This window comes from Oreochromis niloticus, linkage group LG18 (genome assembly GCF_001858045.2).
Source record: "Oreochromis niloticus isolate F11D_XX linkage group LG18, O_niloticus_UMD_NMBU, whole genome shotgun sequence".
NCBI classification, from domain to species: domain Eukaryota; kingdom Metazoa; phylum Chordata; class Actinopteri; order Cichliformes; family Cichlidae; genus Oreochromis; species Oreochromis niloticus.
Genome location: NC_031982.2, coordinates 19,458,629 through 19,484,680, shown reverse-complemented (window position 1 = coordinate 19,484,680; position 26,052 = coordinate 19,458,629). Strand labels below are relative to the sequence as shown.

The window sequence follows — 26,052 nt, the reverse complement described above, 5'->3', positions numbered from 1 at the left end:
AGTGCAGCTGCCACCCATGAAAAATTGTCAGTTAACCTTGCATCCTTCTTACTGTCTCCTCCTGGAGATGCATCTCCCTGTTGTTCATAACTGTCATCACACTCTGAATTGCGAGCCAGCTTTTGTTCGTTACTTACTATTTTGAGCCGTGCAAGAATAACTAGCTACTGGGGTATCAGGGATGTTCAGTTTTGGATTCTTATTTTACCGTTGCTGTCCAAAGTGAGAAAATGACCATATGTCTGAAATCAAAGAGAAGTGTGCAGCACTCTGCTGAATACATCAAAGGAAAATCGGTCACATATTTCATATCTAGGGCTTTTTTTACAAATTTCCTCGATGTTAAATCCCCCAGCACTGAGGTGGGTATATACCATATGTTTACACCTTTGATTCATATATGACTAAGGTTCATAAATACCTTTATCTTTTTTTAAATGCTTCATACTGAAGCGTGAAAATCTTATGGCTTGACTGGAATATTTTTTTGTTTTCTCCCCACAAATCAAAACATTTGGTTAATTTTTTTACAAAAAAAACAACAAAAAACAAAATAAAAATAATGAAACAGTGAAAACGACATTATTCATGTGACATCATAGACTTGTTCTATATTGAGCCCAGTATATATAATCTTAATCCAAGTTTAATATTTCAAAATGGTAAACACTGTATTGTGGGACCAAGAGCAACAGTGTTTCCTCCAAAACATGTTGGATTTTATACAAAATCAGCCTCAACATTAAAGCAGATACACCCACACCTGGCTGAAACAGCTGTTACCTGTCAGTGCTACATGCTGGCAGCAGATCCTTCTGGTCCTATTTATGGCTGTGCAATTAATCAAATTTTCATTTGAATTACAATTTTACCTTCCACTGATTATTAATGTGAGGTAGCCTGTGTGTAATGATGTTAAATACCTCTGATTTTAGTATTGACCAAAGCAACTGTCGTGGTTTTTGCCATAACAGTCGTGTAGTTTGCAGGCTTCATCATAACGGAAATTTCTGAGTAAATGCCTTGAGCTCTTTGTTTTGCTTCTTGAGGCAGTCCTAATTAGTTTTTGCAAATTGTGGTGTGCAGTGGGAAAGCACCTTCTGTCAGGGAGCGGTGTTGCAGGGTTTGGTGCGGGTGCTTGGTCCGCATCAGTGTTTCGCTTGCTGATGAATGTCAACAACCAGAACACTGCACTGTAACAAGATTATAAATGGGATTTAATTCACCTGTCAGTGATTTTAATGTTGTGACTGTTCTGTGCACAATTTTGCGTGTGGAAAACAGAGACTGAAGAGCTAAAGCTCAAAGACTAAAGGACCAAGACTCGATTGTGGCAAAGGTCAGACTGAAAAGTCATTTTTGTTATTTCACTGAGCAGCTATAAACAAGACTTTGGTAAGGTTGCTATAAAATGTGGCCATACTTGCATACTTTTCATTTTTGTACTGTGGGGTAATGTTCTCACTATCCTCCTCATGCCGTATCTGTTTCCCTGAGGGACGCAGTCTTAGTACGTGGCTTTTCGCTAATTTTCTCTCACCAGCTGGCTTCAGTGCAGCTGCTGAGGGTTGAAAGTTTGACAGCAAACAGGCACAAAAATGTTTGCATTTGCAGTTATAGCTAATATGTCAAGAGGGCATGGAGAGAAGCAGGAAAGCTTAAGAGCCACAGCTGTGAGTAAAAGATTACCCAGTATCTCTTCCTTGGGCTCTGCTGGCTTGTCTGCTTCAGTGGTCATTACTCAAGGCTTTTTAAGCGGTTCAGTCGTCCTTGCTAAACAAGAGGAGACACTCTGACAACCCTACCCAATCTCTCCTTCATAGCAAATGTTCATTGTGTGGTACTTATAAGGCATGCCCAGTGAAGCTACTACTCGTGATTTTATGAAAGCTGAAAGTTGATTGTGCTTACTTTATTACTTACTTATCGTCAAATTCTAGCACTCTAGCAAAACCTCTCTGGTCTCCACTTCTCAGATGTGAGTATTTGCTGGTTTCCTCAGTCTTCTGATGTTGAACTGATTAGCTTTGCCCTTTTCCCAGCAATAAACAGCCACGAATAATAACGCTCACCAGCCTTTGACATGTTCTCAAACAGAAGTGGTCAGACGCGTCCTTTTTTTTTTCTCTTCCCTTAACCTTCCAAATCTGTATATTCAGTTATGAAGCAAAACAAACAAACGAAAATCTTCACTTGAAGGAATGGTAATGGTTGTAGGCGCTCTGTCTCCCTCCTGGTGTGTGTGTGAAAATTAAACAAAATCTGTCCTCTTCTCTCATGTTCAACTGAGAAAAGCCGCTTCTTTAAACTTTAAAGTCGGACTGAAAAAATGATCCCAAGCACTGAGCACATTTGAAAAGAACATATGGTACGGGGAATAAACAAGTTAGACTTAATACTCACCACATTCAGTATGCACCGATGTGATCATTCTCATTAGCTCATTTCTGAAATTCATTGAAGCGTCTAAAGTGAAGTAGAGTGGCAGTCATAGATCCTCTCTTCCTCCCTTCATAAGGGATTCATTCTTCAGCTTGTCAGTACTGTGTACAATAGGCTTGTTCGACATGATGAACCTTACAGAAGTGCTCAGTAACCTTCAGTTGCCTGCTATTACTTACTCCAAGGTCTTTGATTTGTTTCGCCTTAAAACTAAATGAGCTGTTCGTCATGCAGAAACTTTATAAGCTTGCTCAGAAAACAGACCATTTCTTTCACTGAGCGTTCATAGGCTGCGTAAGCCTGTTATTAGGCACAAAAAGGCTTAATGGTAAAAGCTAATATTAACCTACAAATGTTCATAAATGTAAACTCAGACGACTGTATCACCAGCATCATTATTCATTGTATCTGGGTGGGGCTGAAAAAACAGAGCAATACATGAAATATATTTTAAAATTCTGTCTGGACTAAAGAAGGAGACTGACCAACCTTTCGATAAAAAAATTAATAAATGTCATTTTTTCTGTTTGCATATTTCTGTTTCTTCAAGATGAAATATACAGTAAAGTGCAAAAGCCTTGAGCCCACAGTACAGAAATGATGGCAAACACACTGCCAGTGCAGTAAAAGCATACCTGGATAGAAAAACACAGGCACACACAATGGAACTTCTGTTACTCGTGGATTAGCCTACCGAGAGCCCAGATCTTCACATTGCTGAAACAGTGTGGGATCATCGTGACAGAGAACAGAACAAAAGGCAGCCAAGATCCAAAGAAGAGCTTTGAATGTCCTTTAGAAACCCGGAGAAACTATTCCTTCAGACTACTTAAAGAAATTACAAGAAATCTGCCTAAGAGAGTTCAGGCTGTGCTGAAGAATACTTGAAAGTCATTTTTTTTTGGTATGACCACCTGTTCATACAAAAATATTCACTTTTGAGCTTGCTGGAATTGTACAAACTCTATTTATGCCGTACATACTGTATTTCCAAGGACACACACATGTTTCAATAAATCATTTCACCTTAATTCCTGCTTTTTCTGACAGAATATGAAGACATGAGTACTGTACATGCATATACGTTTTGATTCTATTATAGGTAATGTACTAATGGAGTGAGTAATTACACATTAAAGTAATTATATATGTATGAGAACACTGTAAAAGTCATGATATACTAGAATGAGCGTGTTTGAGACCAAGATTTTCCTTTAAATTCCTTTAAATATCCTTTGAATTCATAGAATTTCTGGATTGAAGTGAGGCAATTTGTTATAAACATGTTCTGTACAGACTTTTAGTATTTAGTGATTATTTCATGATGTATCCAACCCACATCTATCTAAGATGCAAAGCAAATCTGACTTTTTTGTTTTTGGTACAATGAGCAGTGAAGGGTTTTATAGACTGATTTCAGTGTGTGTTTTTTTTTCAAATAAGTGTATAAACTGTATAAATTGTAAATGAGACTTTATTGCCTATATAGAATAATCAGAAAACGTTGTTTTATGACAAATCATTGCCCAAACGTTGGCTTTTTACTAAATGAAGTCGAACTTTAAGAAACTCAAATTTGATTTTTGCAAGTGAACTTTTAAAGAAAGACGTTCCTGCTCTGTGTATTCAGCATGGATGCAGAATAAAGACATCAAAGTAAGCCAGCTGCTGTTTGGGTGAGCATTTCTTGTTGCCAAAGCTTTTAGAGTAGCCCCATATGTCTTTTGTTGATTAGCTCAGTGGGGGTCGACCAGTGCTTGTGTGGTTAGGTGGCCCATGAGGCTGCTCTACGGCTGGGTCTTTCTGAGAGTTTTCTCTCTGTAAACCTAGTGAAGCGTTTCTACAGCCACATCTCCAGCTGCCATCTCAATTGTCAGCTGTAGGAGGAAGAGCATGACACTAAGGCTTAAAGTCGCTCTGAGAAAACACAGAGGCTACAGTGGGATTTTCGACTCAGACAGATTCCCTGCGCTAAATTTAAACATCCATGTGTTAATGGCTTTAGTACATATTTACACAAGACATTTTTCTTATCCATGGTGGCTGTGGTCTCAAGATCTATATTGCATTTAAGCTATAAGATCTGTTGTACAGTAAAAATGGATGACTAATTTTGTCAGCAGAAATATGTCAGGAACATTTCTGCACAAGCCTGTGTGCAGCACAACTGTGCATGAGCTACTGCTTCCCTTGGGCTGTTCCCTTTATAGAAGTCATGAGTGTGCGTAGATTTCACACGAGTCTGATTATAAAACAGAGATATTCACCGCAGTCTGCTAAATGGGTGTTTGATTTATAAACTTTAAAAGTTTGCATTTATTTTTCATTTTATTAGTGGCAACATCTAATTTATTTGTTTGGTAAAAGAAGGATCTTATGATATAATACTTGAAAGCAAACACTGCTTTTTATGAAGCTGGTGACAGGCCTTGCACTAAGGTGTTGACTACTGGTAGACATAAATGCATGTGAAAACACAAAAAAGCTCAGTGCTTAATGGCACCAAAAGGGCTTGTCTGCGAAATGAGTTTAAATCCTTTGTGATGTATGCTTGACTTTGATCTAACAACGTCTGGGCTTTTAGTAATGTCGCAGAATGAATCACCCAGAGATTTATTTCAGGTAATCCAGCCTCAGAGTGTGCTGATAATGCCAGAGAGCCAGAGACTGTTTTGGTTTGAAAAGGATCAGCACCTCTGACAAAATGTATAACAGAGTTAATGTGACAAGGACGAGACAGTAGGTTTTTGGAAAGTTGTTTAGCTGCCACGTTGTCTTTGATCAAACTGAGGTCAATGAAGGGCTTCGGAACAGCTGCATTTTAATGCAGCTGTGTTGACATGTCAGTGTTGACGGGTTGGGCTCACTGGAGACATTTTATGATCTGAACCACCGGTGATCTGGGTCAAACATAAATCTTTGGGAAGCTGGAGGCAGTGAAATATTTTTTTAAATAAAAATAATTACTTTTTTAAGGCGGAGAATGCTTGCTTCCTGCTTTCATCAGCACAAGTCAATCACAAGTGTATTCTCTGTGTGTTTTGGGCTGACATACCATTTAGGCCAACTCCTTGTGGGAGACATGTGATCAAAAGGGAAAAAAAATGCCCTTTGAAACGGACTCATTTGCAAGAGAAAAAGGGCTAGGTCAGTCGCTGACACATAAAAAAAGAACATGTGATGCTATCCCAAAAAAGGAAACCGTCCTGACAATGTTAAAAAAAGCAACCCAAAAACTCACATTATAAAACAGCTCCAGACAAATAGTGTAAATACATATAAAAATAATACTATGAAGTCATTTTTGCAGTTATATAGCATCTGTTTAAAGCCATCTCCTTGTAAAGCTTACAATATTAGAGAAAGAACCCCACAGATCCAGCGATAAACCTGTGTCCAAGCATTAAGATGATAAGAATTTCTGGAACCAAAAGGCTGGACGAACATACTCAGGTTGGCAGTGACTCAAAACAAGCTTTTAGAGTGAATACTCAAGTAGAAGGAGCGAGCAGGCTCAGAGAGCAGAGAAGCAGACGGAGGACTGATGCCAGCGGCAGAGAGTGTGTGGTGTGGCAGCCTGAGTGAGAGTGGGCAGGTGACTCTCCCGTCACTCCTCCGTCTCTGTAGATGAACTGACGAGCGGAAGCTTGGGTGGGCAGGCAGGGAATGCGTTTGTAAGTCTAACCATCACAGAGTTCAATTAGTTCCGACCAAAAGACATACGCAGAGTACAGCATAGCATAACTACCACAGCAGCAGTCAGAAAGCTCTAGCGAGCAATGACTGCAGACAAGGGCATACTGCACAAAATTGAGCGCTTGAACCACAGGTGTGCACACTGATTGGAGTGGATCCAGGAGAGTGGGAGATGGAGGGCGCCGCATAAACCACTCACAAACACAGATGCAACACAGCAGAGATGGAAAATAAAACACGAGTCAAAAAGAAGAGCGGAGAAAGAAAAGGACACATGGGGGGAAAGCAATGGGTACAAAGACAGCATGACAAATTAAGATACTGCAATACATGACTTTCAGTAAGCAAGAGCAGTAGTTGTGTTAGATAGAGCTCACACATGCTGGAGGATCAACTTTTACAGACACATAAAATAAGGATTTTTGTAATTATCAGTGCTGTTAATTGAGGTCAGCTGCGGCGTAAACCGTACATTGGGTGGTGGTCTAATAAAATTGCTAAGCTCTACGTGAATTTAACAAAAACCTCAACTAACTGAATGAAATCAGTCATGTAGTTCAGAAAGTAAGTTTCCCAATGCAACTCTAGTAAGAGTGAGTGAGTGAAACAGAACTTTGAGTTGCATAAGAGATAAACACATTTTAGAGTAATGCATCGTATCGCTGCTGAACCACAAAGCGTAGATGCAAAGAAGCGGTTTATTCAGCAGGATTTTGAAAATCCAAAGCAACAGAATGAGCGATGTCACCCTTTTGTTCCAGCCAGAGTTTCTTTTTCAAAACGACGAGACTTACAGTACTTAATGAATTTATTAGGCCACCTGTCATAAAAATAAGGAAGCACAAATATTTTAGAAATCTCTCAAATTATTTATCAGGCAATTAACAAACTGAATTAATGTCTTTCTACCCAAACTTGAGCCGGCACACTGAATTTATCCGAGAAGTCAGAAATTAATTAATCATAATAGTGGAACACTAAGACCGTTTTTTTCTGTTTAGAAATGCAAGCAAATGAATGTAATTTGTCATCTTAACTAAAGTATAATAATAGGTTTTACTATTTTTCCCTGCTTTTAAAAAAAATGGGGAATTTGAAAAATCATTGATAATAGCAATGATAATAATTTAGCACTAAAAACATCATTTTGATTAAAGAGCTTGCACATACTGCTGGATTAACTGTTAAATACCAGTACAGTTCATTTAGGGCTGCTGTGGCATGAACCTTACACTGAGTGGTGGGCTAATAAATCTGTGAAGTACTGTATGTACTTAAGAAAAAACCTTAGTTAACTGAATGTAATTTAGAATTGAGTTTTGCCACCTAGTAATACTAGTAAGAGTGAGTCACCACCAAGACCGGGCAGATTTTAAAAGATAAATGCAACAGAATGAGCCCTTTTTTCTCACCCGAGTTCTTCTTTTTCAAAACTAAGTAAGACGTATATACACATATACGTCTTGCAGAGGCCCATAGTGGCCACAGTTTAGTATAAACATTAAACTGGGACCACCGTTTCCTCAAAATTATTCATTGGACTAATTGGCTGGTAAATAATTCATTCATTTTCTTTAATCCTCTTGACTTTATGTCCTTGCTTGTTCTCTGACGTAGATGTCTGTAATATGGCAGCTTTGCTCTAGTTCCTGCTGCTTGAATAAAATATCAAAGTGCAATGAGCTATGAGATTCCCATGTTATTGTATGGCCTAGTTTATTCCATCTACTCAGCTCATGAAATCAAATTTCATATGGCTCGAAGTAAAAGCTGCTGTAACTGGCTCAGGTGCATGGCTTTAATGTGATGCTTTCACTCAGTTTTTAGATATCTTAGCCTTTCAACTTCACTATATTTTGAAACTTATCCACATAAAAAAACCTCAGATTTAGTGACTATTTCTCAAAACAGTAGAAAAAAAGTGGGTAATTTTTGATAGCCTATAAAGAGCGGCTTGGTCTTTTGAGGAGGCGTAAAAGTCATGTCAAGTTTTTCTTTTCTTTTTTAACCCAACCACCTGGGATAAGAGGAGGTCAGAGCAATCAAACACCACAGCCTTGTGCAAACATTAAGTGAAATATTCCTGTTTATTGTAGCTTCACAGTTGGTGTAGCACAGCTGACAGCACAGCCCACAGATAAAAGAAACAGGTCAAGTTTAGCTGAAGTGAAAAGGCACTGATTTGTTCTTTGGATTAGGTGTTTTTTTCCCCAAATTTATTTTACAGTTTCAATCAAGATCAAGCAATATTTAGTGTTTTTAATCATCTGTCTGAACATTTATGCATGAACAACCAAGCCACACTAAATTTAAAAGCTCTTTTCCTCATTTAGAGCTTCCAGTTTTTCTAATCTTTGAACAGCCGTACAGTGTTTGTTTGCATGCCTCCAAGAATGAGAACTGGCAGAGTGGCTAGCTGAAGAGGTGGGCTTTGTTGGCAAAGACTACATCAGTTGGAAGTTGCACGTTTCTTCCATCTTCTTGTGCGTCTTTACCCCAGTGGAGTGTGGTCAGTGTTAAGTCGCTTACAGCATTGTTAGCACCTCACATGGAAGCTTTTAATCCTCCTCCCAAACTAGCAGAATGAGTCATTTAGAGATTTTTTTAAAAACTGCGTGAATATAATACCCTGTAAGGATAATATGAAGAAAAAAGCCTCATCATGCCCACTGCACAGATGGTTTGTCAGAAATGTGCTCTCCCTGCACCAGTGCTTTGAATTAGTCCTGCCTCAGTGGTGTAGCTCACAGGGAGAAATCCACAACCTGCTCCCCTTCCTCTCTTTCTTCACCTTCGCTGCTTGATTCGCAAACACAGTAGGATACTTGGAAAGTAACTGGAAAGTACTTTGTGCTTTAGCTATAATAATAGCTTAGCTTACTTGAAGGTGTCACTTCCTATTAATATGGATATTAAGTTAATGAGATTTTAAAATATGTGTTTTCACACAGATTAAAAATAATGAATCAAAAGTGCCTGGAGGAATTTTGGCTGTTAATACATTTAAGCAATGCAATCATCCTGTTAATGCCATCATACTGACTTTTAGCTTTATTTGCCTAAACTGAGACACCTGTGATTACTCTTCTTTTGTAATAAATGTGAGAAAATGTTTTTAATACCTTATTTATTTGCTGCTCAGTAGCAGCCACAGATTAAAATAAAAATAATTTGCTGTTCTAGTTTTGTTAATTCAACAAGCTTAAATTTGCTTCCCTGAGAACCATTGCACTAGCTCAGTAAGGCAGTTTGCAAGCTGCAAGTAATGAGTGAAGTGGTTACGGTGACACTACACTACACATCAAAGTCTCGGCATGTTTTTAAAATATCTTGGCGTTGTGCTTCATAAGTTGTCCCTGGACAGAAATGTGGCGATGCAGCATTTAATCAGTATTTAATTCAAAATAGTGGTTTTTCTACACTACAAGCCACATTCACATTGCACTCTTTTCTATGCCTTTAAAGGGACTATCACACCCACCACTGGATGCCAAGGTGGAAAACTGAACCATTGACCTTATGATTGCTACATGGCTCCGAGTGCAAGACGAGCACGACCACACCTGACATTTCTAATTCTGCAGTTCAGTTTAAGCTGCTATCATCTTCCATTTCTCCCTACTAAAATGATCCTTTTCAGCTATTTTAAGCATGTTGCCTCCAAATGAATGCAATCTGTTGAAGTAATGCTCCTGTTGGAGATCCTTGACGTCTTCACTGCTTGTAAAAACAACAAATTAAAAAAAAAAAAAAAAAAATCCAGGATCTCTCATTTGTTTGAATCGAACTTTAAACCCTGCAGAAATGGAGACTTAAATGCATCGGGACTTTGCTGAATGCCACATGGCACTTGATCAATAAACACACCGAGGCAGTTTTCACACGATGAATATGGTTTTGGAATATTTAAAAAAACCAACTAATTCACGGTGTCGTATACCACAGAGTCAGTTGTTTTATTGGTTTCACTGAATTGCCACTATGCCTGCACAAGTCGATCCCTCTCACATGGCTGAGAATTAGGATTTTCCCTCATGAAGAGCACAAAACATTCTGCAGTCACGACGTGTCGCCATCAGTCAAGTGAAGAGCTTAAACCAAGCTCATTTTAAATCTTATTTCTCCTTGTCTTGTGTAGCTGCCACAAGCAGTTTTGTGGTCTCTGCTGTCAAACAGCAAAACTGTCACATTATATAACATTAAATTGAATGCAAAGGATATTACTCTGTTCCCGCCACTGCTTCAAAAATCGCTGTAGGCACTTCTGAGGTGGACGTTGTCCTCGCTTTCTGTTTTGTTGTTGACAAGAATGTTTGAATTAAGATGGGTTAATGTGAATGTTACAGTTTACAGTTGGGTATGATATCATTTTTCTATAACAATAATCCCCAGGGAAAAAAACCAATGCAGTTTTCAAAACGTCCAGAGGAATACATTTATTCATTCAACAATGCTTATTGTCAGGAAACCTTGCAGGATAATAAGTTAAATTAATGATTGCATGGATTTTGAAAACTGCACAAATTAGTTAAATAAAGGAAAAAAGTGGATTAAATGATTACTTTAATTGGTCATCATAATAATACAAAGGCAGAAACATGCTGCTGTGTTCCCCCCTGCCCTCTATACATTTTAGTGTTAAAGAGATAACAAGAGCCCACTGATTACACAAGGAAGAACTTCAAAACGAAAAATGCAGTTCAAAGTTGATTATGGGAAGCGGGTTTTTAGAGATATGCAAATAAACTGACAGAGTAAGAGGCTTTGCATTTCTCTCCCATGAATAAAAATTTGTATTGCTAAATTGGTCTTCTGAGTGAGAGTCAGACGGATAGTAGTGCTCAACTTTGAACTGAGCTCTGAAGAAATTACAAGGATGGTTTAGCTTACCTACTTGGAAAACACTACTGTAACAGCAAATCACTGGTTTATGCCTGCACTTGACTTAGCTGATTACAGTGCTTTGGAATAATGAATACGTGAGATCTGTATTTATCTTTATAGCGCAACGTGCATTTTAAAACAATATGTTTGCGATAATGCCAAAGCTTTACCTTTTCTTTTCTTTTCTTGCAGGGAGCGCTTACAGGGAATGTATGGATAACGGAACATGGGCGCTGAAGAGTAATTACTCCAACTGTGAACCCATTTTGGAGGAGAAGGTAGGTGTGGTGACACGGGAGCGAATCCTGCAGTCCTTCAGATAAACACCGATCATCGTCAGAAAAATTGCAATCAGATGTAACAATGAAAATGAACCAAACAGAACCGTATGTCCCTTTATGATATGGTGCTGTTAAAAAAAACCCACTTCAAAACATGTTCTTTTTGTGCAGTTTTGTCTGTGTCTTTGTAAACAAAGCCGGAGGACAAACTGCAAGAGCGATGCACTGTATGTAGCAAGTTTTGGCCCGATTACCTCGTACTGTGGCTCTGATTCTGTGTCTTGCTCTATATTCTTAGATAATTTTAAGCCAAGACTGAAGTATGTCAATGACATTTGCTTTTTATAATCATAGTTAAACCTCAGTACAATGAAGCCTAGATAGAGAAGCAGCTGAAACGCTGCAGAGACAGCCCTCTCATACAAATGATGTTCTTGTTATCATTCTCTTGCCATTAATTCAAAAATCTCGGACTAAAGTTATTTAACTGCAGCCTAAGGGAAACGTATTTGCTCCACCAATGTTGGGATCATTAGGTCTCTCAATAATGTTTGAGAATGGAACAGTTTAAAAGACAAAAAAACCCTATTTTCATTCAAGCATAGAATACTTTACTAACTGCTTCATTAAAGATGAGTGATTATTTGCATCAGTAATATAAAAGCTTGGCTTTGAATGCACTCTGCATGCCACTGCCTCTTGGTTCCTCTACTGTTGTCACGACCTAAGCATGTAATTACTTGTGACGACCCATTAGTGCACTGAACATGTATTAACATTAAAAATTTGCAGGGAAAGGCACTCTTGTTGTTAAACTGCATGCACTAGATAGGTTCTTCCACTGTGTTTATACATTGCTTTGTCTTTGTTTCTATTATCCAGCTGTAACATTAAAGAAGTAATTCATGGGCTGTCTTTTCAGAGAAAATATCCGATGCATTATAAAATAGCGCTGATCATCAACTACTTAGGCCATTGCATCTCTGTGGGAGCTCTTGTCGTGGCCTTCATTCTCTTCTTGTGCTTAAGGCAAGTACGAAAATAGTGCATATTTCAAACGTGTCCTGTATGCACCTCATGGAAGACAATCAGTGAAATCCACATCATACTCACACTGCTTATCATTAACTCGCTTATGTCAGATGAATAGAACTCTGCAGCTCAGCCGCGATGGAGCACTCGGGCACAGAAGGGCCTAATGTGCGTTTCCCAACACTTGTGTTTGAAGTTGTATCTCTTTTCATATCCTGGCTTGAAAACACGCACACACACACACACACACACACACACACACACACTCCCACTCGTTACATCAGTTATGACAAAAAAGGGCAAACACCAGCATCCTGAGATACTTTGTGTACTGAGGTTAGATCAATATGGGCTTCTGAAAGCAAATACCGATTATTTCAGCTTGGAAACTAAAATAGTTATTGTCTTCTGAGGTTAAATCTCCCTAGACTTCACAGAAAAATCAGCAACTACTTCTCCACATATATATTTATTCTTGGCCGTTTTGGGAAATGCATTTGAAGAATCACCTGCAACTATAAGGCAGTGCTAAATCTTGTACAAAGATTAACTTTCAGCAGCGTTTTAAAGCTGAAGATGTCTACATTTTTTTTAATGTAAAACCCTAATTTGCATGAAAGTGCCTGTTCCCTGAGTCAGAACTGTGTCAAATCTGAGCACACAAACATTATACATGCATTTTTAGAGTTAGCACACTTTCAGCTTATCGTGAAGTTTTATGTAGTGCTAAACTAATCTAGTAATAATTGCCTGCAAACAAGAACTGGCAACTGGAAAAAATTGATTGGCCTAAAAAAGGCTCAGTTTTCACACACTGCCTGCAATTACAGAACTGCCAGAAAATTGATCAAAGGTGTAAAAGCCAATAACCGAGCAAACCATTACAGGGTCTCATCCCAAGTATAAACTTATTCTGTCAATATTACAGCCTATAATGTCATCTTACTGTGAATAAACTGTCCTTTATTTTTAAACTTTTGGCACTTAGACAATGATGCAGGAGAGCACAAAAGAAGCAGAAAAAAAGTGCCTTGTGAAATTTTAAGACATTCTCTAAACACATATCAGGAGGCTGTCAAGGTCTTGAGAAACAAATGCTTTATTTATTTCTCCTTACCCCAGCAGATGAAGAATCCTGTTCAGCAATCGGTTTTGTCCTGAACCACACTGCCTCTATCTTTCCAAGTCATTCTCCTGCATTGTGCGACAGCTTTCTAAATTTTTTCTTCATACGATCTCACTTCTTAGAATTAATGCTGCATTGTACAGCTGGTTCAAAATGCTGCTGCTAGACTTCTGACAGGTACACGGAAGCACAATCGTATCTAGCCCTGTCTTAAATCGTAACACTGGCTTCCTGAGACGTACAGGATGAATTTCAAAATATTGTGGCTCACATATAAGAGGTTGAATGGGCTCGCTCCAGGTTATCTATCAGACATTTTACAGTCCTACATCCCATGCCACTCACTTATGTCCGCTGATTAACGTCTTACAGTAATTGGCTTGTGCAGATGACCTGGCAGCCTTGGAATTGTCTCTGTTTCTGGATTAGATCATTTTCCTCAGTAACCCAATCCAACTGAAAACATACATCTTCTCATTAGTTTTTCTTTTCAGCTCAAATTACAGTAATTTTGATTTATTTTGTCATTTTCATTCATTAATTTCATTAATTTTCATTAATTTAGTTGCTTAAAAAATTATATTTTATTTCTAGTTCTTAAATCATTTTGTATTGTTTCTGTGATAATCGTACTTGTTGTGCAGCACGTTGGTTTGTGTGTCGTGTGCTTAAACGTGCTAGATACAGTAATTAAACGGACCGGACTTGAGTTTGTTTTTAAAAACATCCTAATCAGCCGTCTGCGTTTGTCTTATTGTTTTAGGAGCATACGATGTCTTCGAAACATCATCCACTGGAACTTAATCACCACCTTCATACTGAGGAATGTTATGTGGTTTTTGCTTCAGCTGATTGACCACAATATCCATGAGAGCAATGAGGTAACAGCAGTGATGTGTTATGGGGTTTGAAAGTATCATTAAGGTGTTAATTTACCAATACAAAGTCTTTAAAGTCTTTTCTGAATTCTTTTTTTTCAGCCTTGGTGTCGCTTAATAACGACAATATACAACTACTTTGTGGTGACAAACTTTTTCTGGATGTTTGTTGAAGGATGCTACCTTCACACAGCCATTGTAATGACATATTCAACTGATAAGCTGAGAAAGTGGGTCTTCCTGTTTATCGGCTGGTGTAAGTATGATTGTTATCAGTGCATTTGTCATGCTATATTCAGCTCAAGGCGTTTTTTTTATGAAACACATTTCACATTTCAAAACCGTAGTGCTTTATAAACTCTTCAAAATAAACAGGCTGAATATACAGACTCTAGTTTAATAAAATGGTAAAATCTCACATAAAATGAAACAAAATAAGACAAAGTATTATTAGGTAACATTACCTTTACCTTAAGCCAAGCTATCATCTGTTTGGACACAATGAACATAAGCTTTCCTTTGATGAACCAATACTTTTAAATGAGTGGATTATGTAAAATGCACCATTTCAAAGGCCTTGAATAAATCTAAAAACAGTGCACAGCAATGATATTTTTATCCACTGTGTTATTAAAATCTGTCACCGTATTTATAGAAGTTTTTTTCATTTTACTATACTCTGATCTCTCTAAAAACTGGTTGATAAGGTTATAAGACATTTCTTTAGAAGATTAAAGTACAGCAGAAAAAAATTGGAAAGCGGCCCGTACGAATGTCAAATATTTATTTGTGTTATTGATTTCTGAAGGACATACATAATCAGCTAATCATTAAATCAGCAACCAAAGCACACATGCATTTAGACATGTAAACATGATCAAGACGGCCTGCTGAAGTTCAAACCAAGCATTGAATTGGGGAAGAAAGGTGATTTAATTGACTTTGAACATAGCTGGGATTTTTCAGTAAATCCTCTTGAGAATTTACAGAGAATAATTAAAAAAAACAAAACAAAAAAACAGTTCCCTGGGTGAAAATACCTTGTTGATATCAGAGGTCAGAGGAGAATGAAAAGACTGCTTCAAGCTGGTGAAAAGGCAGCAGTAACCACTCATTACAACCAAGAAGAGCATCTCTGAATGCACAACTCTTCAAACCTTGAAGCCGCGTCAGAAGATGACACTGGGCGCCACTCCTGCCAGCTAAGAACAGGAAAGTGAGGCTCCAATTCACACAGGCTCACCGAAATTGTACAACAGAAGATTGGAAAAATGTTGTCTGGCCTAATGACCCTCAGTATGTTCTGCAGCACTGTCAGAATTTGGTGGAAACAGCATGAACAGAGGTGGCAAAAGTACAGACGTTCTGTACTTAAGTCAAAGTACAGATACTAGCTAAAAAAAAAAAATACTCCAGTCAAATTGATTTAAATTTTTTACTCAAGTAAAAGTACCGGCTCTAAAATATACTCAAAGTAAGAAAGTAAAAAGTGGGTCCTTGAAGAACATTTATACCAACCTTGTGGTATATCAGTGTAATAATAAAATACTAGTATATAGTTACACAATTTTTATCTCAATTTAAATAATCCTTAAATGTACTCAGCTTGAATCAGTTCAAGAGAAAATGACCAGAAAAAAAGAAGGAAAATGAAAAATAGCTGTTTTCTGTTGCCCACATTGTAGAAGGTAACTTTGCTTGCCTCTAACGAGGAGCATGAGTAGGGAAGAGGTTAAAGTGGGATTAAGCAGGTGAGGAAACCCTAAAATCAGTTGTAGTGGCTCAGCGTGGGGAAAAAGAATCGCAACTCACAGTAATTTCTATTGAGAGCTCCAGTAGGTTTTCTTAATGTAGAGGCTGTGATCAGCTGATCTAAATCCATCACAGTGCAGCAAGCTAACCTGTTTATCCTGCACTAACCTGCAGAGTATTTTCATGCAACCTTTAAATAACACAGTTAGTCTAGCTCAGTTTCTTTTGCAGCATGTTTCAGAATATGAAAAAAAAAACATGTTGCATTTACAGACCTGTACATACCTGATTAAAAAATATGAAAACTTACATATCCAATTTATCAAACACTACTGAGCAGTCCTTAAATTTAAATCTAACCTCTGTTCTTCATCTCCCGTCGAGCCTTTCTGATCTTTCTCTGAGTGACGTTAGCTCTTTCTTTTCTCTCCCTGTGAAATACAGCAGCTGGACCTTCAGCTAGCAAAACACTAAAATAAACTGCGCACAGACAGTTTGTTTGTTAAGCTGATAGAAACACTGCATTTGAAATTACCTGCCACAGTGACAAAACGTCACTCCTTTAATACTCGCTTGTCTTCTGTGGAGCTGACTATGGCACACGTTTGGTTTTTGTGTGTGTTTCTGATGCTGTTATGTCAGTATGGACCAAAAGCTTTGAGGAATTCAACCTCATTCAATCTATGCCATGAAATATTAAGGCAGTTTTAAATGCAAAATTGGATCCAACACGGCGCTAGCAAGCTGTAACTAACAGAGTGACTGGTGAATGTGCTCAAAATTAGAAAAAGAACAGTTTGTCAAACCATACATATACTCAAAAGGAGAATTTTACTTTTCTTGCATTCATTGAAAACCAGGTTGTGACAAAACACTGTTATCAGGCGTTATTGTTTGAACTGAACACGTGCCCGAGAGTACAATCACTTCTCCAGTGAAGAGGAGGGAAACTCTTTAGTGGTTCATATCCGAGATAAGACTTTAATTTAATGAAAGAACCGGCATGCAACGTGCTTGACTTTGAGTCCTGAATATGCAGCAGATATCCCATCATGACCCTATAAATTATCTACGCTCACCTTGACTGATAAAGCAAGCATATTATATGCTGTACAGAGCCAACATCATGAGGCACAAAAATACACAAAGTATTCTGCTTGCATGCTTCCCGGAAACACTGAGATTTTCTGCTTCTGTTTATGTAATGGACATAGTGTGCTCAGCAGAAGAAGAAAAAAAAAAAAACACACTTTACTTCAAACTAGGTCATGAGAAAATGAGTTAATGGAGCTTTGTGAGCACAAGATTAAAATATGAAGTCTTATCAGCAGATGTAGAGAGTAGATGACGGTGAACGACAGATGGATGATACTATTGGGAAGCTAATGTTAGCTTTGAAATAGAAATTAAAAAAAGATCTCACACATATTAATCAGATTTTTAATTCTCTAATATGATTTTAATAAGAATATAATAGTAAGTACTGGCAGCTTGTTTTATAAAGATTAGATTAGCAGAGTAGTTCCTATTTGCAGGTCCACTCATCCACTCTGCTCTCTGTTGAAATTTAATATGACTGGACTCCATATATAAAGTATTATCCATTTAAGTTGTTAATTTCATGTTAACAATCATAGACTACATACAATATAATATATGCTTTATTTTAAATTGGCTTATTGCAGGTGCTTTCTCACTGGGTTTCATTTGAAGAGGCTTCTAATTAATTTCATTAGGAGGTGATAGAAGTGGGGCGCATGAAATCTGTCCGCTACCAAAGGTCTGATGAGCTGGGATCAAAACTGCTTTTGATGTGTGTTTTATTTAAAGAACATTTCGTCCGATTTGTGGACATTTTCCTCCTGCAAAGCTCGACTACATCTGCTCAGCGTTCTGTCTGCTTTTAATATTTCTGATTTATGCAATGGATAAGCTACCTGGAAGATATTTAGCTCAATTAGCGTGTCAGATCAGTCGCAGAGGGAACACGAGTAGAATCAGCTGCATGTTGAAAAGGAGTGGACTTTCCCTGAACCGTGGTCTGGACTGCTTTTGGGCAGCACTGAGATATTCTTTACTTTTTCACTTTAATGTTACATGTAACAAAAAGCCTTTGATGGAAAACAGTCTGAAGACAGCTAATAAAATTTGTATGCTCTGAACGATGATTGCATTCGCGTTAAAACAAACAGCAGACTGCAGATTGATACGGTCAGTGGAGTTGCTCTTTTCTGGAAAGGTCAATGTTTTTTTTGTTTGTTTTTTTTTAAAATCTCAGCCTATTCAAGCACACTTGGTCTTACTTTGTCAGGCCTGGTACCTAACACGCTGATTTGACACATTGTTAACGCATGGCCTTTATTCAGCAGCGACTAATATTAGAGATATGGGGAATGGTCCTTTTTCATTTTATTAAAGCAGTTAAAAAAGATTGTTTTGATTTCAACGTGCGTGTTGTTTGTTTTATATGTGAAAAACCTTCTATTTACTTTGTCAAAGCATTGACATCAAATAATTTTTCCAGATATACATTACATGCTGGACTAGGGGGAAGCAGTTGTGATTCATGAGTTATATGGTATGACTCTGAAGCCCCTTTTGGCAGAAATTATGTTACTGTTGCCGTTACACTATAACCCTTGAGGGCAGGAAAAATGGGAGCATGTTCTGTTTTAACTTTATTCTTTGTAGTTGAAGCGTGTTGGCTTGTTACCCCCTCCCCCTCCCCATGGCTGTGCATGTAACAAAACAAAAACCGAAAAGCAAAGAAAAATCAAATTCTTTGATTCTCGTCTTTATTATTCTGACCTTCTTTCTTCAATGCCATGAAAAAGAAAATCTGTTTACCAAATACGTTTTATTTTATTTCCACGACTCTTCTTTGTTATTCCAGGTATTCCATGTCCTATAATTGTGGCTTGGGCCATAGGAAAGCTGTATTATGAAAATGAACAGTAAGAAATCCCCTAATAATTTGTGGCCACAATAATTTGAATGTTTTCTGGATGATTTCTTTAATTAATGGTACGTTTCTTCTTTTTTTCCTGTCAACAGATGCTGGTTTGGTAAAGAACCTGGAAAATACATGGACTACATTTACCAGGGGCCTGTTATTCTTGTGCTTTTGGTGAGCTACAACAAAGAAAACCGACTGTAAATTTATTGCCATCAATTTGACATTATTTGCTAATTAATCTAGAAAATCTGCCCTAAACTGATTTTTTTTTTTGCATTTCTGTGCAGTGACTTGATTAGAAAGTCACAAAAGCAGTACAGTGCAAACGTACTGAGCCCCTCATTTTTGAATATTTTGTGCAGCCATTTATTGAAACGTGCAAACATGGAACATTTTTGGTGTGACCACCTTTATTCTTCAACACAGCCTGAGCTCTCTTAGGCAAGCTTTCCAGCAATTCCTTTAAGCAGCCTTCAGGCTCAAAAAAGAACTTTTACAATACCAGCAAGCTTCAAAGGCAGCACGACCGTCTGGTCATACCAACATACTGACTTTCAAGTATTCTTCAGGACAGTCTGGACTCTCTTAGACAAGCTTTCTTGTAATTTCTTTAAGTAGTCTTCAGGAATAGGCTTCTTTGAAGGACATCAAAAGCTTTTCTTTGGATGTTGTGTTTTGTTCTGTTCTCCATGAAGATGATCCTACACTTTTTCAACAATGTTGAGGTCTTGACTCTGGGGAGGCCAATCCATGACTAATAGTATTCCACTGTGTTTTTCTATCCAGGTAGGATTTTAGTATATTGATTGTTTGAAGTACAACAAAAAACAAAACAAAAAACAAGCTGTTGCCAATCAGATGCTTTAAATATGATATTACGTAGTTAATCAACATCAATTAATTTCACTTTTCTGCATTTTTGATTCCATCAGTTTTGAGAAGATCCAAAAGACATATGAAAAATACAGCCCCAAAGCAGGACACAGCTTCATGTTTTTTTTCATATGGCCAGTGGTCAGCATCAAGTGAGCTGACAAACAAAAAGCATTCCACTGAAAGTGGTCAGGTACAAGGACTGGACTGAAAACTTCTGTCTGACTCCTTTGAAGCTAAATATAAAGAAATGAGGGGTGACTCATGACTTTTGCACAGAACTGTAGTCTTAAGGGTTTCCAAACAAAAGACTTCTGAAAATAAGAAACTGATTTCACATAAATGTATGTGCTTATGTAAGTCCTTGTGCAAGTCCTTATCAACATGTAATATGATTAATCACTGCCTTGTTAAGGAAGATTATATGCTTTGACTGGTGTTGCTTCTTCTCTCCCAGCTCAACACTGACTGAGCTGTCTGATATTTTTCCCTCTGTATAATATAAGTCATTAGCACAGCATTTTAAAGTAATAATTTCCTTATGTCTTCTTCTTCTAGATAAACTTTGTTTTCCTCTTCAATATAGTTCGAATTCTTATGACCAAACTAAGAGCTTCAACCACATCAGAGACAATACAGTACAGGTGAGTTGACTCTGTTGGTAACTGCGTATAAATTTAGCAGCAGTACACTTTGTCTTCCTTTGTTTCAAGGACATTAAGGAGTGTTTCAGAAGAAGCACGTTTTTAGAGTTAGTAGACTCATTTAAACGTTTATCATCAGCATCAGACCTCATTTCATACAAATCTAAGAGCGTTAATATCCTATCAGTGAACAGATGTTTGGTGATCAAAGGGTCCGGTGTTAATGATAATTAAATCAAACTGCTATTAAGGAAGAGATCTGTTATTGTGGTTGTGACTTTTGCCTTATGACTTTAAGGCTAAGTATTGGAAATTTTGTGGGAAAAGAAAACAACTTCACTAAAAAACTTTAGCTGTGATTTGGTGGCTTAAAATTTGGATGGTAGAGTCAGAGACCACATGAAAGCATCCATCCAACCTTGTATGAATGGCTCAGGCTTTTGGTGGTGCTGTGATGGTGTAGGGGGGATATTTTCTTGACATACACTGGGCCCTGTAGTACTAAATGATCGTCATTTAAACACTGACCACCTCCATCCCTTTGTGACTACAGTGTACCCATCGTCTGATGGCTGCTTCCATCAAAATAATCCTCCATGTCACAAAGCTCAAATCATCTCCAAGTGGTTTCTTCGACATGACAATAAATTCACTTCGCAAATGCCAAATGTCGCCACATGTCAATCCAACAGTGCACCTTTGGGATGTGGTGAATGGGAGGTTCACATCATGGATGTGCAGCTGACAAATCGACAGCAACTGCGAGATGCCGTCATGTTAAAATGGATCAAAGTCTCTGAGGAATGTTTGAGGAACCTTATTCAAACTACGCCACAAAGGATTAATGCAGTTCTAAAGGCAAATGGGGATCCAACCCAGAACTATCCTGGTAACCAGTGTGCTTAATAAAGTATATAATAATAATATAAGCCTGAAACAAGATAAGTATATTTTCTTGTCTTTTAACTTATTACAGGACACTGCAAAAGTATTATAAATGTGCTTCTTACCCATAAAAAAAAGATTCTAGACAAATGCCTCAACCTGAGTAAACTCAGTTGAAATACTTCATGCAAGAGGTTCTTTCATTTACACGCACTAGTAACAGTTAAAGGGGAAAAACCTTGAATTTGTCTGATTCTGTGTGCCTGAGAAGAGAGCAGAGATTTGGTGTACGCTTGAGAGGCCCGAGCTGAGTGCATACCCGAATTGTGTTGTTAGGCTGTGTATCTGAAATGGCTGAAATCGCTAAAATAGTGAGCTTGTTTTCCTACCTGCTGTTACTGTGTCAAGTGTGTTTTTCTCCAGTGGAGATTATTTCAAGCGCACAGAGTGTTTTCAGTGTCACGGCTCAGACAATTTGAGTGTAGTCTTTTCAGGCTGGGGCTGGATTTCTGGTGGTTGTTGTGAGCCATGCAAATTTAAGCAAATGAAGCACAAGGATTTCAAGATGAACTTCTTGACCTTAAAAAAATTGATTTTTTTTAAAATTAAAATTATAATCAGTAAGGGCAAAGAAAGGTTTGTGGTCATCCCTAAATTATGGGACTGTCATAGCTCATATTAAAAGTCCCCACCATGGTCTTTTCTGTTATTCCTCGAATTATGTTTGGCTGTTGCCCTTATGATCTTGAATCTTTTTCTCATGTGAGTGCTTTCAGAGTTTTCCCTGTCTGAGCCCGTGTGTATTTTGTTCTGCAAGTATTGTTTTTTTGTCCTTCTTTCTTTTACTTGCCCTTTTGTTTTCCTTATGTGGCTTTATGTGTTTTCACTTTCTTCCTTTTATTTCTTTTTCCACCCTGTATTGATTGATTTCACCTGTGTCTTATTATCCCTCTCCCTAGCCCGTATAGGCCTTGTCACATCTCTCGCCTGTTCTCGAGACTCCCTTGTTTTCTGCTGCCTCCCTGTGTTTTGGATTGTTCCTGTTGGGTTTTGGATTCCCTTCATTTGAGTTTTTCCATCAGACTGCACACTGCTTTTGGTTGTCTATGAGTTCTAGATTAAGGTTTCTAGTTTATCCATCCACTTGCCAGTGCCTGTTGTGTCTGCTTATTGGATCCTCTTGTGAACATTTCAAAGTATGGGACAGTTTGAGCTTTATTTTGAAAAACAAATTCAGAGAGCCAAAGCAAAAATGGCTTGGACATGCTCAGAGGAGGCGTAGTGGACATGTTGGACATGTGACAGGACCACAGAGAAGGTTTATGGATGCAGTGGAGGAGGACATGCAGAAGATGGCGAGACAGATGATAAATCATCCATATTTTTATCTATAGATGTGATGGCCTTTTGCTGCATTGCAAAACCAGGAAAGCTAAACTTTGCTCTTGTTCACACTGTCAAAATTATTACAGAAAGAACCAGAATTAATTGTGACATACATATTTTTGCTACCCCTGAAAAGGGCCCATCTTCCAATCTGAAGCATCCATGTGGTGGAGGGTGACATTTTTATTTTTATCCCAGTCTGCCGCTGACACAGAGTCATGCATTTTCCAGAATCAACTGGGCTGACATTCAAGGCTCCATTTTTGCAATTCTATAAATGAGACTCCAACTCTGTCTTCACAGAAAAGCCGTGAAAGCAACACTAGTCTTGCTACCTCTGCTCGGCATCACCTACATGCTCTTCTTTGTGAATCCGGGGGAGGATGACATCTCGCAAATTGTGTTCATCTATTTCAACTCCTTTCTACAGTCTTTTCAGGTGAGATTATGATTAATAATACAGTGTGACAGTGGCCAGAGTTTGAAAGCCCACACTCACTGCCCACAAAGTTAAAAATATGAATCATTCTGATTTCTTAATGTGTTTTTATCTCAGAGTTGTATCGCTACTTTCAAGAGTGACTTTTCAGGTTCTAAGGCTTCTTGTGGGAAGATGATTTGAAGTAGCATCCTGGCTGCGCTTACACACAACATGGCCCTCCTACCTCATGTTCAGTGCTCTCAGCTGTCAGGAATAACAGAGCCATGTGGGCATGATTTCTGCTCTGTGGCTATTTTTTATTTATTTATGTATTTATTTATCTCCTGTGCTGAAATGTAGGGCTGAGTAGGGGGAGGGGGGGTTCGAATAGAGCTTTAAAAATTCTATATTTTGCTTTGGAAATTTGTTTTGCCTTTTCTTTATAATGATTGCGTCTAATTACAGTGCCATTACATAATACAGGCACATTTTCTGCTTCTAATTCTAATGTGTCTTATTTTGCAGGGGTTCTTTGTGTCAGTGTTTTACTGCTTCCTAAACGGAGAGGTGAGTCACTGGAGTTTAGCAAAACACCTGTTATTTATGATGTTAATTTTACTGTCAATGTCTTTGGGTTTTTTTCTTTGATGCACAAGCTTAATAAAACCGTAAATTGATAGCCTTAATTAGTTTTAATATTGTTTTTCTAACTTGCCTCCAAGTTAACGTTTTTATGTTCAACCAGGGGGAGGATCAGGTAGCCGTAATAGAAAAGAAAATGCCAAAGAGTTTCCGTGCAGTCAGTGAAATAACAGCATAGAAAACTTTCATGAGGCTGTCTCATTTTTGTCTGATTGAAATAAAAGCAAATTACCAAAACTCCAGCTGGTTAAAAGTCATTAACGCCATTATGATTACACATAAATTGTGATGAATTGTGATAGAAAAAAAATGAAGGACTCTCTTGCTGCGCGCTCTCATCCCTCAAATTATTGAAACTCGGGGGTAAAGAGTTTGTTCATTTAATGACGTGATGTGAAGAAATTGAGTCACCCTATTTGAACAGATATTTAATGCAATTTAGGACCTCAAGTGGCAAACAACAAAACAAAAAAAGCAATTGTGTGACTTAATAGAATATGTTTCAGGCATGTTTTTAGGCCACATTACAAACGACTGCTGTAAAGCAATCCTTATTTAAAACCTGAAAAATTAGCAGGCTTGGCTTAACTATTGCTATTTATTATATGATTTTGCTAGAATAGTGCATAAAACCCACATAGCCCAGCTCTGTCACAGCTTGTTGTTTTCAGATTTTGGTTTTTGTCCATATGGACATTCTGGCTTCCTGTTTTTCTGTGTCTGGCTTTAGCATCATTTTTAGAAAAAGAAATAGTGCATAAATATGTAGAACACTTTTCAAACCACAGTTACAAAATGCTCCACTAATATAACACAAAATGACAAATACCACAAATATAGAAATGTCATTAAAACTTAGGCTCCCTTTTTATGTGAGCTGTCAGGCTGGGTGTGACACTTTAATATAACCCCTGATTTTGCTTCATTAGTTGGAAGGAAATTTGGACCTATCCAGCTTTGTATTGCTGACAGACAGACAGGGATCTGAGAATGGTCAGTATAGTTTATATATCATCTGACATAAATAGAAGTAGAATCAAGACTAATGAGAGACTAATATATCTATTTGCAGGACTCAAACTGAAATTGATTAAATTGGCTACTGACGTGGTTCATAAGACAAAATACTTAATAAACACAAAAATATCTAATACCAGGGGATCCAATTATTAATTTCCTCTGCAGTGGTCAAAGTCAAACTCTGTTATGTTTACTACTGTCAGTTATCTAGACACAGAACAAGTGTTAATTGAAAGAATTTGTGAGGAAAAAAATCAAAACATCCTTTTTCTGTCATAACGCTGTGTGAGGCAGGCAGGAATAGGACCCAAAAACTAAACTAACTAAAAAACTAAACAAAACTAAACTGGAATGACACTAAGAAACTAAACAGCCAGAATACACAGCCGGAGGAATGAGGAGGAGGAATGAGGGAGTACAAGAAGAGGCAGGAGGAGACACGGGCAATATATACATCAGAGGGAATCAGGGCAGAGAGGAAACACCTGGGAAACACAGCTGGACATAATCTAACTGACGAGACAGGGGAACCAAAACTGAACAAGACGCACACAGGACAAGAGACTGTCAGAATAAAACAAGAAACATGAGAAACATGCACTGAGCCACAGACTGACTGAATACAGGGAACAGAGGGAGGAGGAGGAGACAAGAGTAGGTAGACACAGACAGGGGGCAAGAGAGCGAGAGAAACCAGACAGACACACAGAGACATGACTGGGAAACAGGCGAATAAACATGGAGACAAGAGAGACTTCACAGGGAGGCACAAATAACTAACACAGGAGATGCTGGGGAGATGCTAGCACCATGACAGTTTCAGAAAGTGGGTTAATTATAGACCAGCAAGCCATTGAAATCAAATGAAACATTACATCCTTCAAGTCTAAAGGATGCATTTATTTACATAGTGAGGCATAGTGTTAGCGTGTTTAGTAGGAAATTTGAAGCGTTGACTTAACGCAGGGGTGTCCAACTCCAGGCCTCGAGGGCCGGTGTCCTGCAGGCTTTAGATGTGTCCTTGATCCAACACAGCTGATTTTTAAATGGCTAAATTACCTCCTCAACATGTCTTGAAATTCTCCAGAGGCCTGGTAATGAACTAATCATTTGATTCAGGTGTGTTGACCCAGG

The 26,052-nt window shown here is 38.1% G+C and overlaps 1 protein-coding gene across 4 annotated transcripts in view; it reads left to right on the top strand.

Annotated features, from left to right (window-relative positions):
• The window catches only part of LOC100692941 (corticotropin-releasing factor receptor 2), a 36,068-nt gene that overhangs the window by 6,495 nt on the left and 3,521 nt on the right, over positions 1-26,052 (top strand). For 3 of the 4 annotated variants that reach the window (XR_002056991.2, XR_003215025.1, XM_025900598.1), the window contains exons 3-11: positions 11,215-11,300; positions 12,226-12,332; positions 14,225-14,342; positions 14,442-14,595; positions 18,985-19,045; positions 19,146-19,218; positions 20,479-20,564; positions 23,139-23,274; positions 23,782-23,823. Coding sequence is in view for 2 of the 4 variants with exons in the window: in XM_025900598.1 (XP_025756383.1) it covers positions 11,215-11,300; positions 12,226-12,332; positions 14,225-14,342; positions 14,442-14,595; positions 18,985-19,045; positions 19,146-19,218; positions 20,479-20,564; positions 23,139-23,274; positions 23,782-23,823 (863 nt within the window). In the remaining 2 variants the exon portion in view is untranslated. Of the gene's footprint in view, positions 1-11,214; positions 11,301-12,225; positions 12,333-14,224; positions 14,343-14,441; positions 14,596-18,984; positions 19,046-19,145; positions 19,219-20,478; positions 20,565-23,138; positions 23,275-23,781; positions 23,824-26,052 lie in introns of those variants that run through there. The other variant, XM_025900599.1, reaches the window with a different exon arrangement.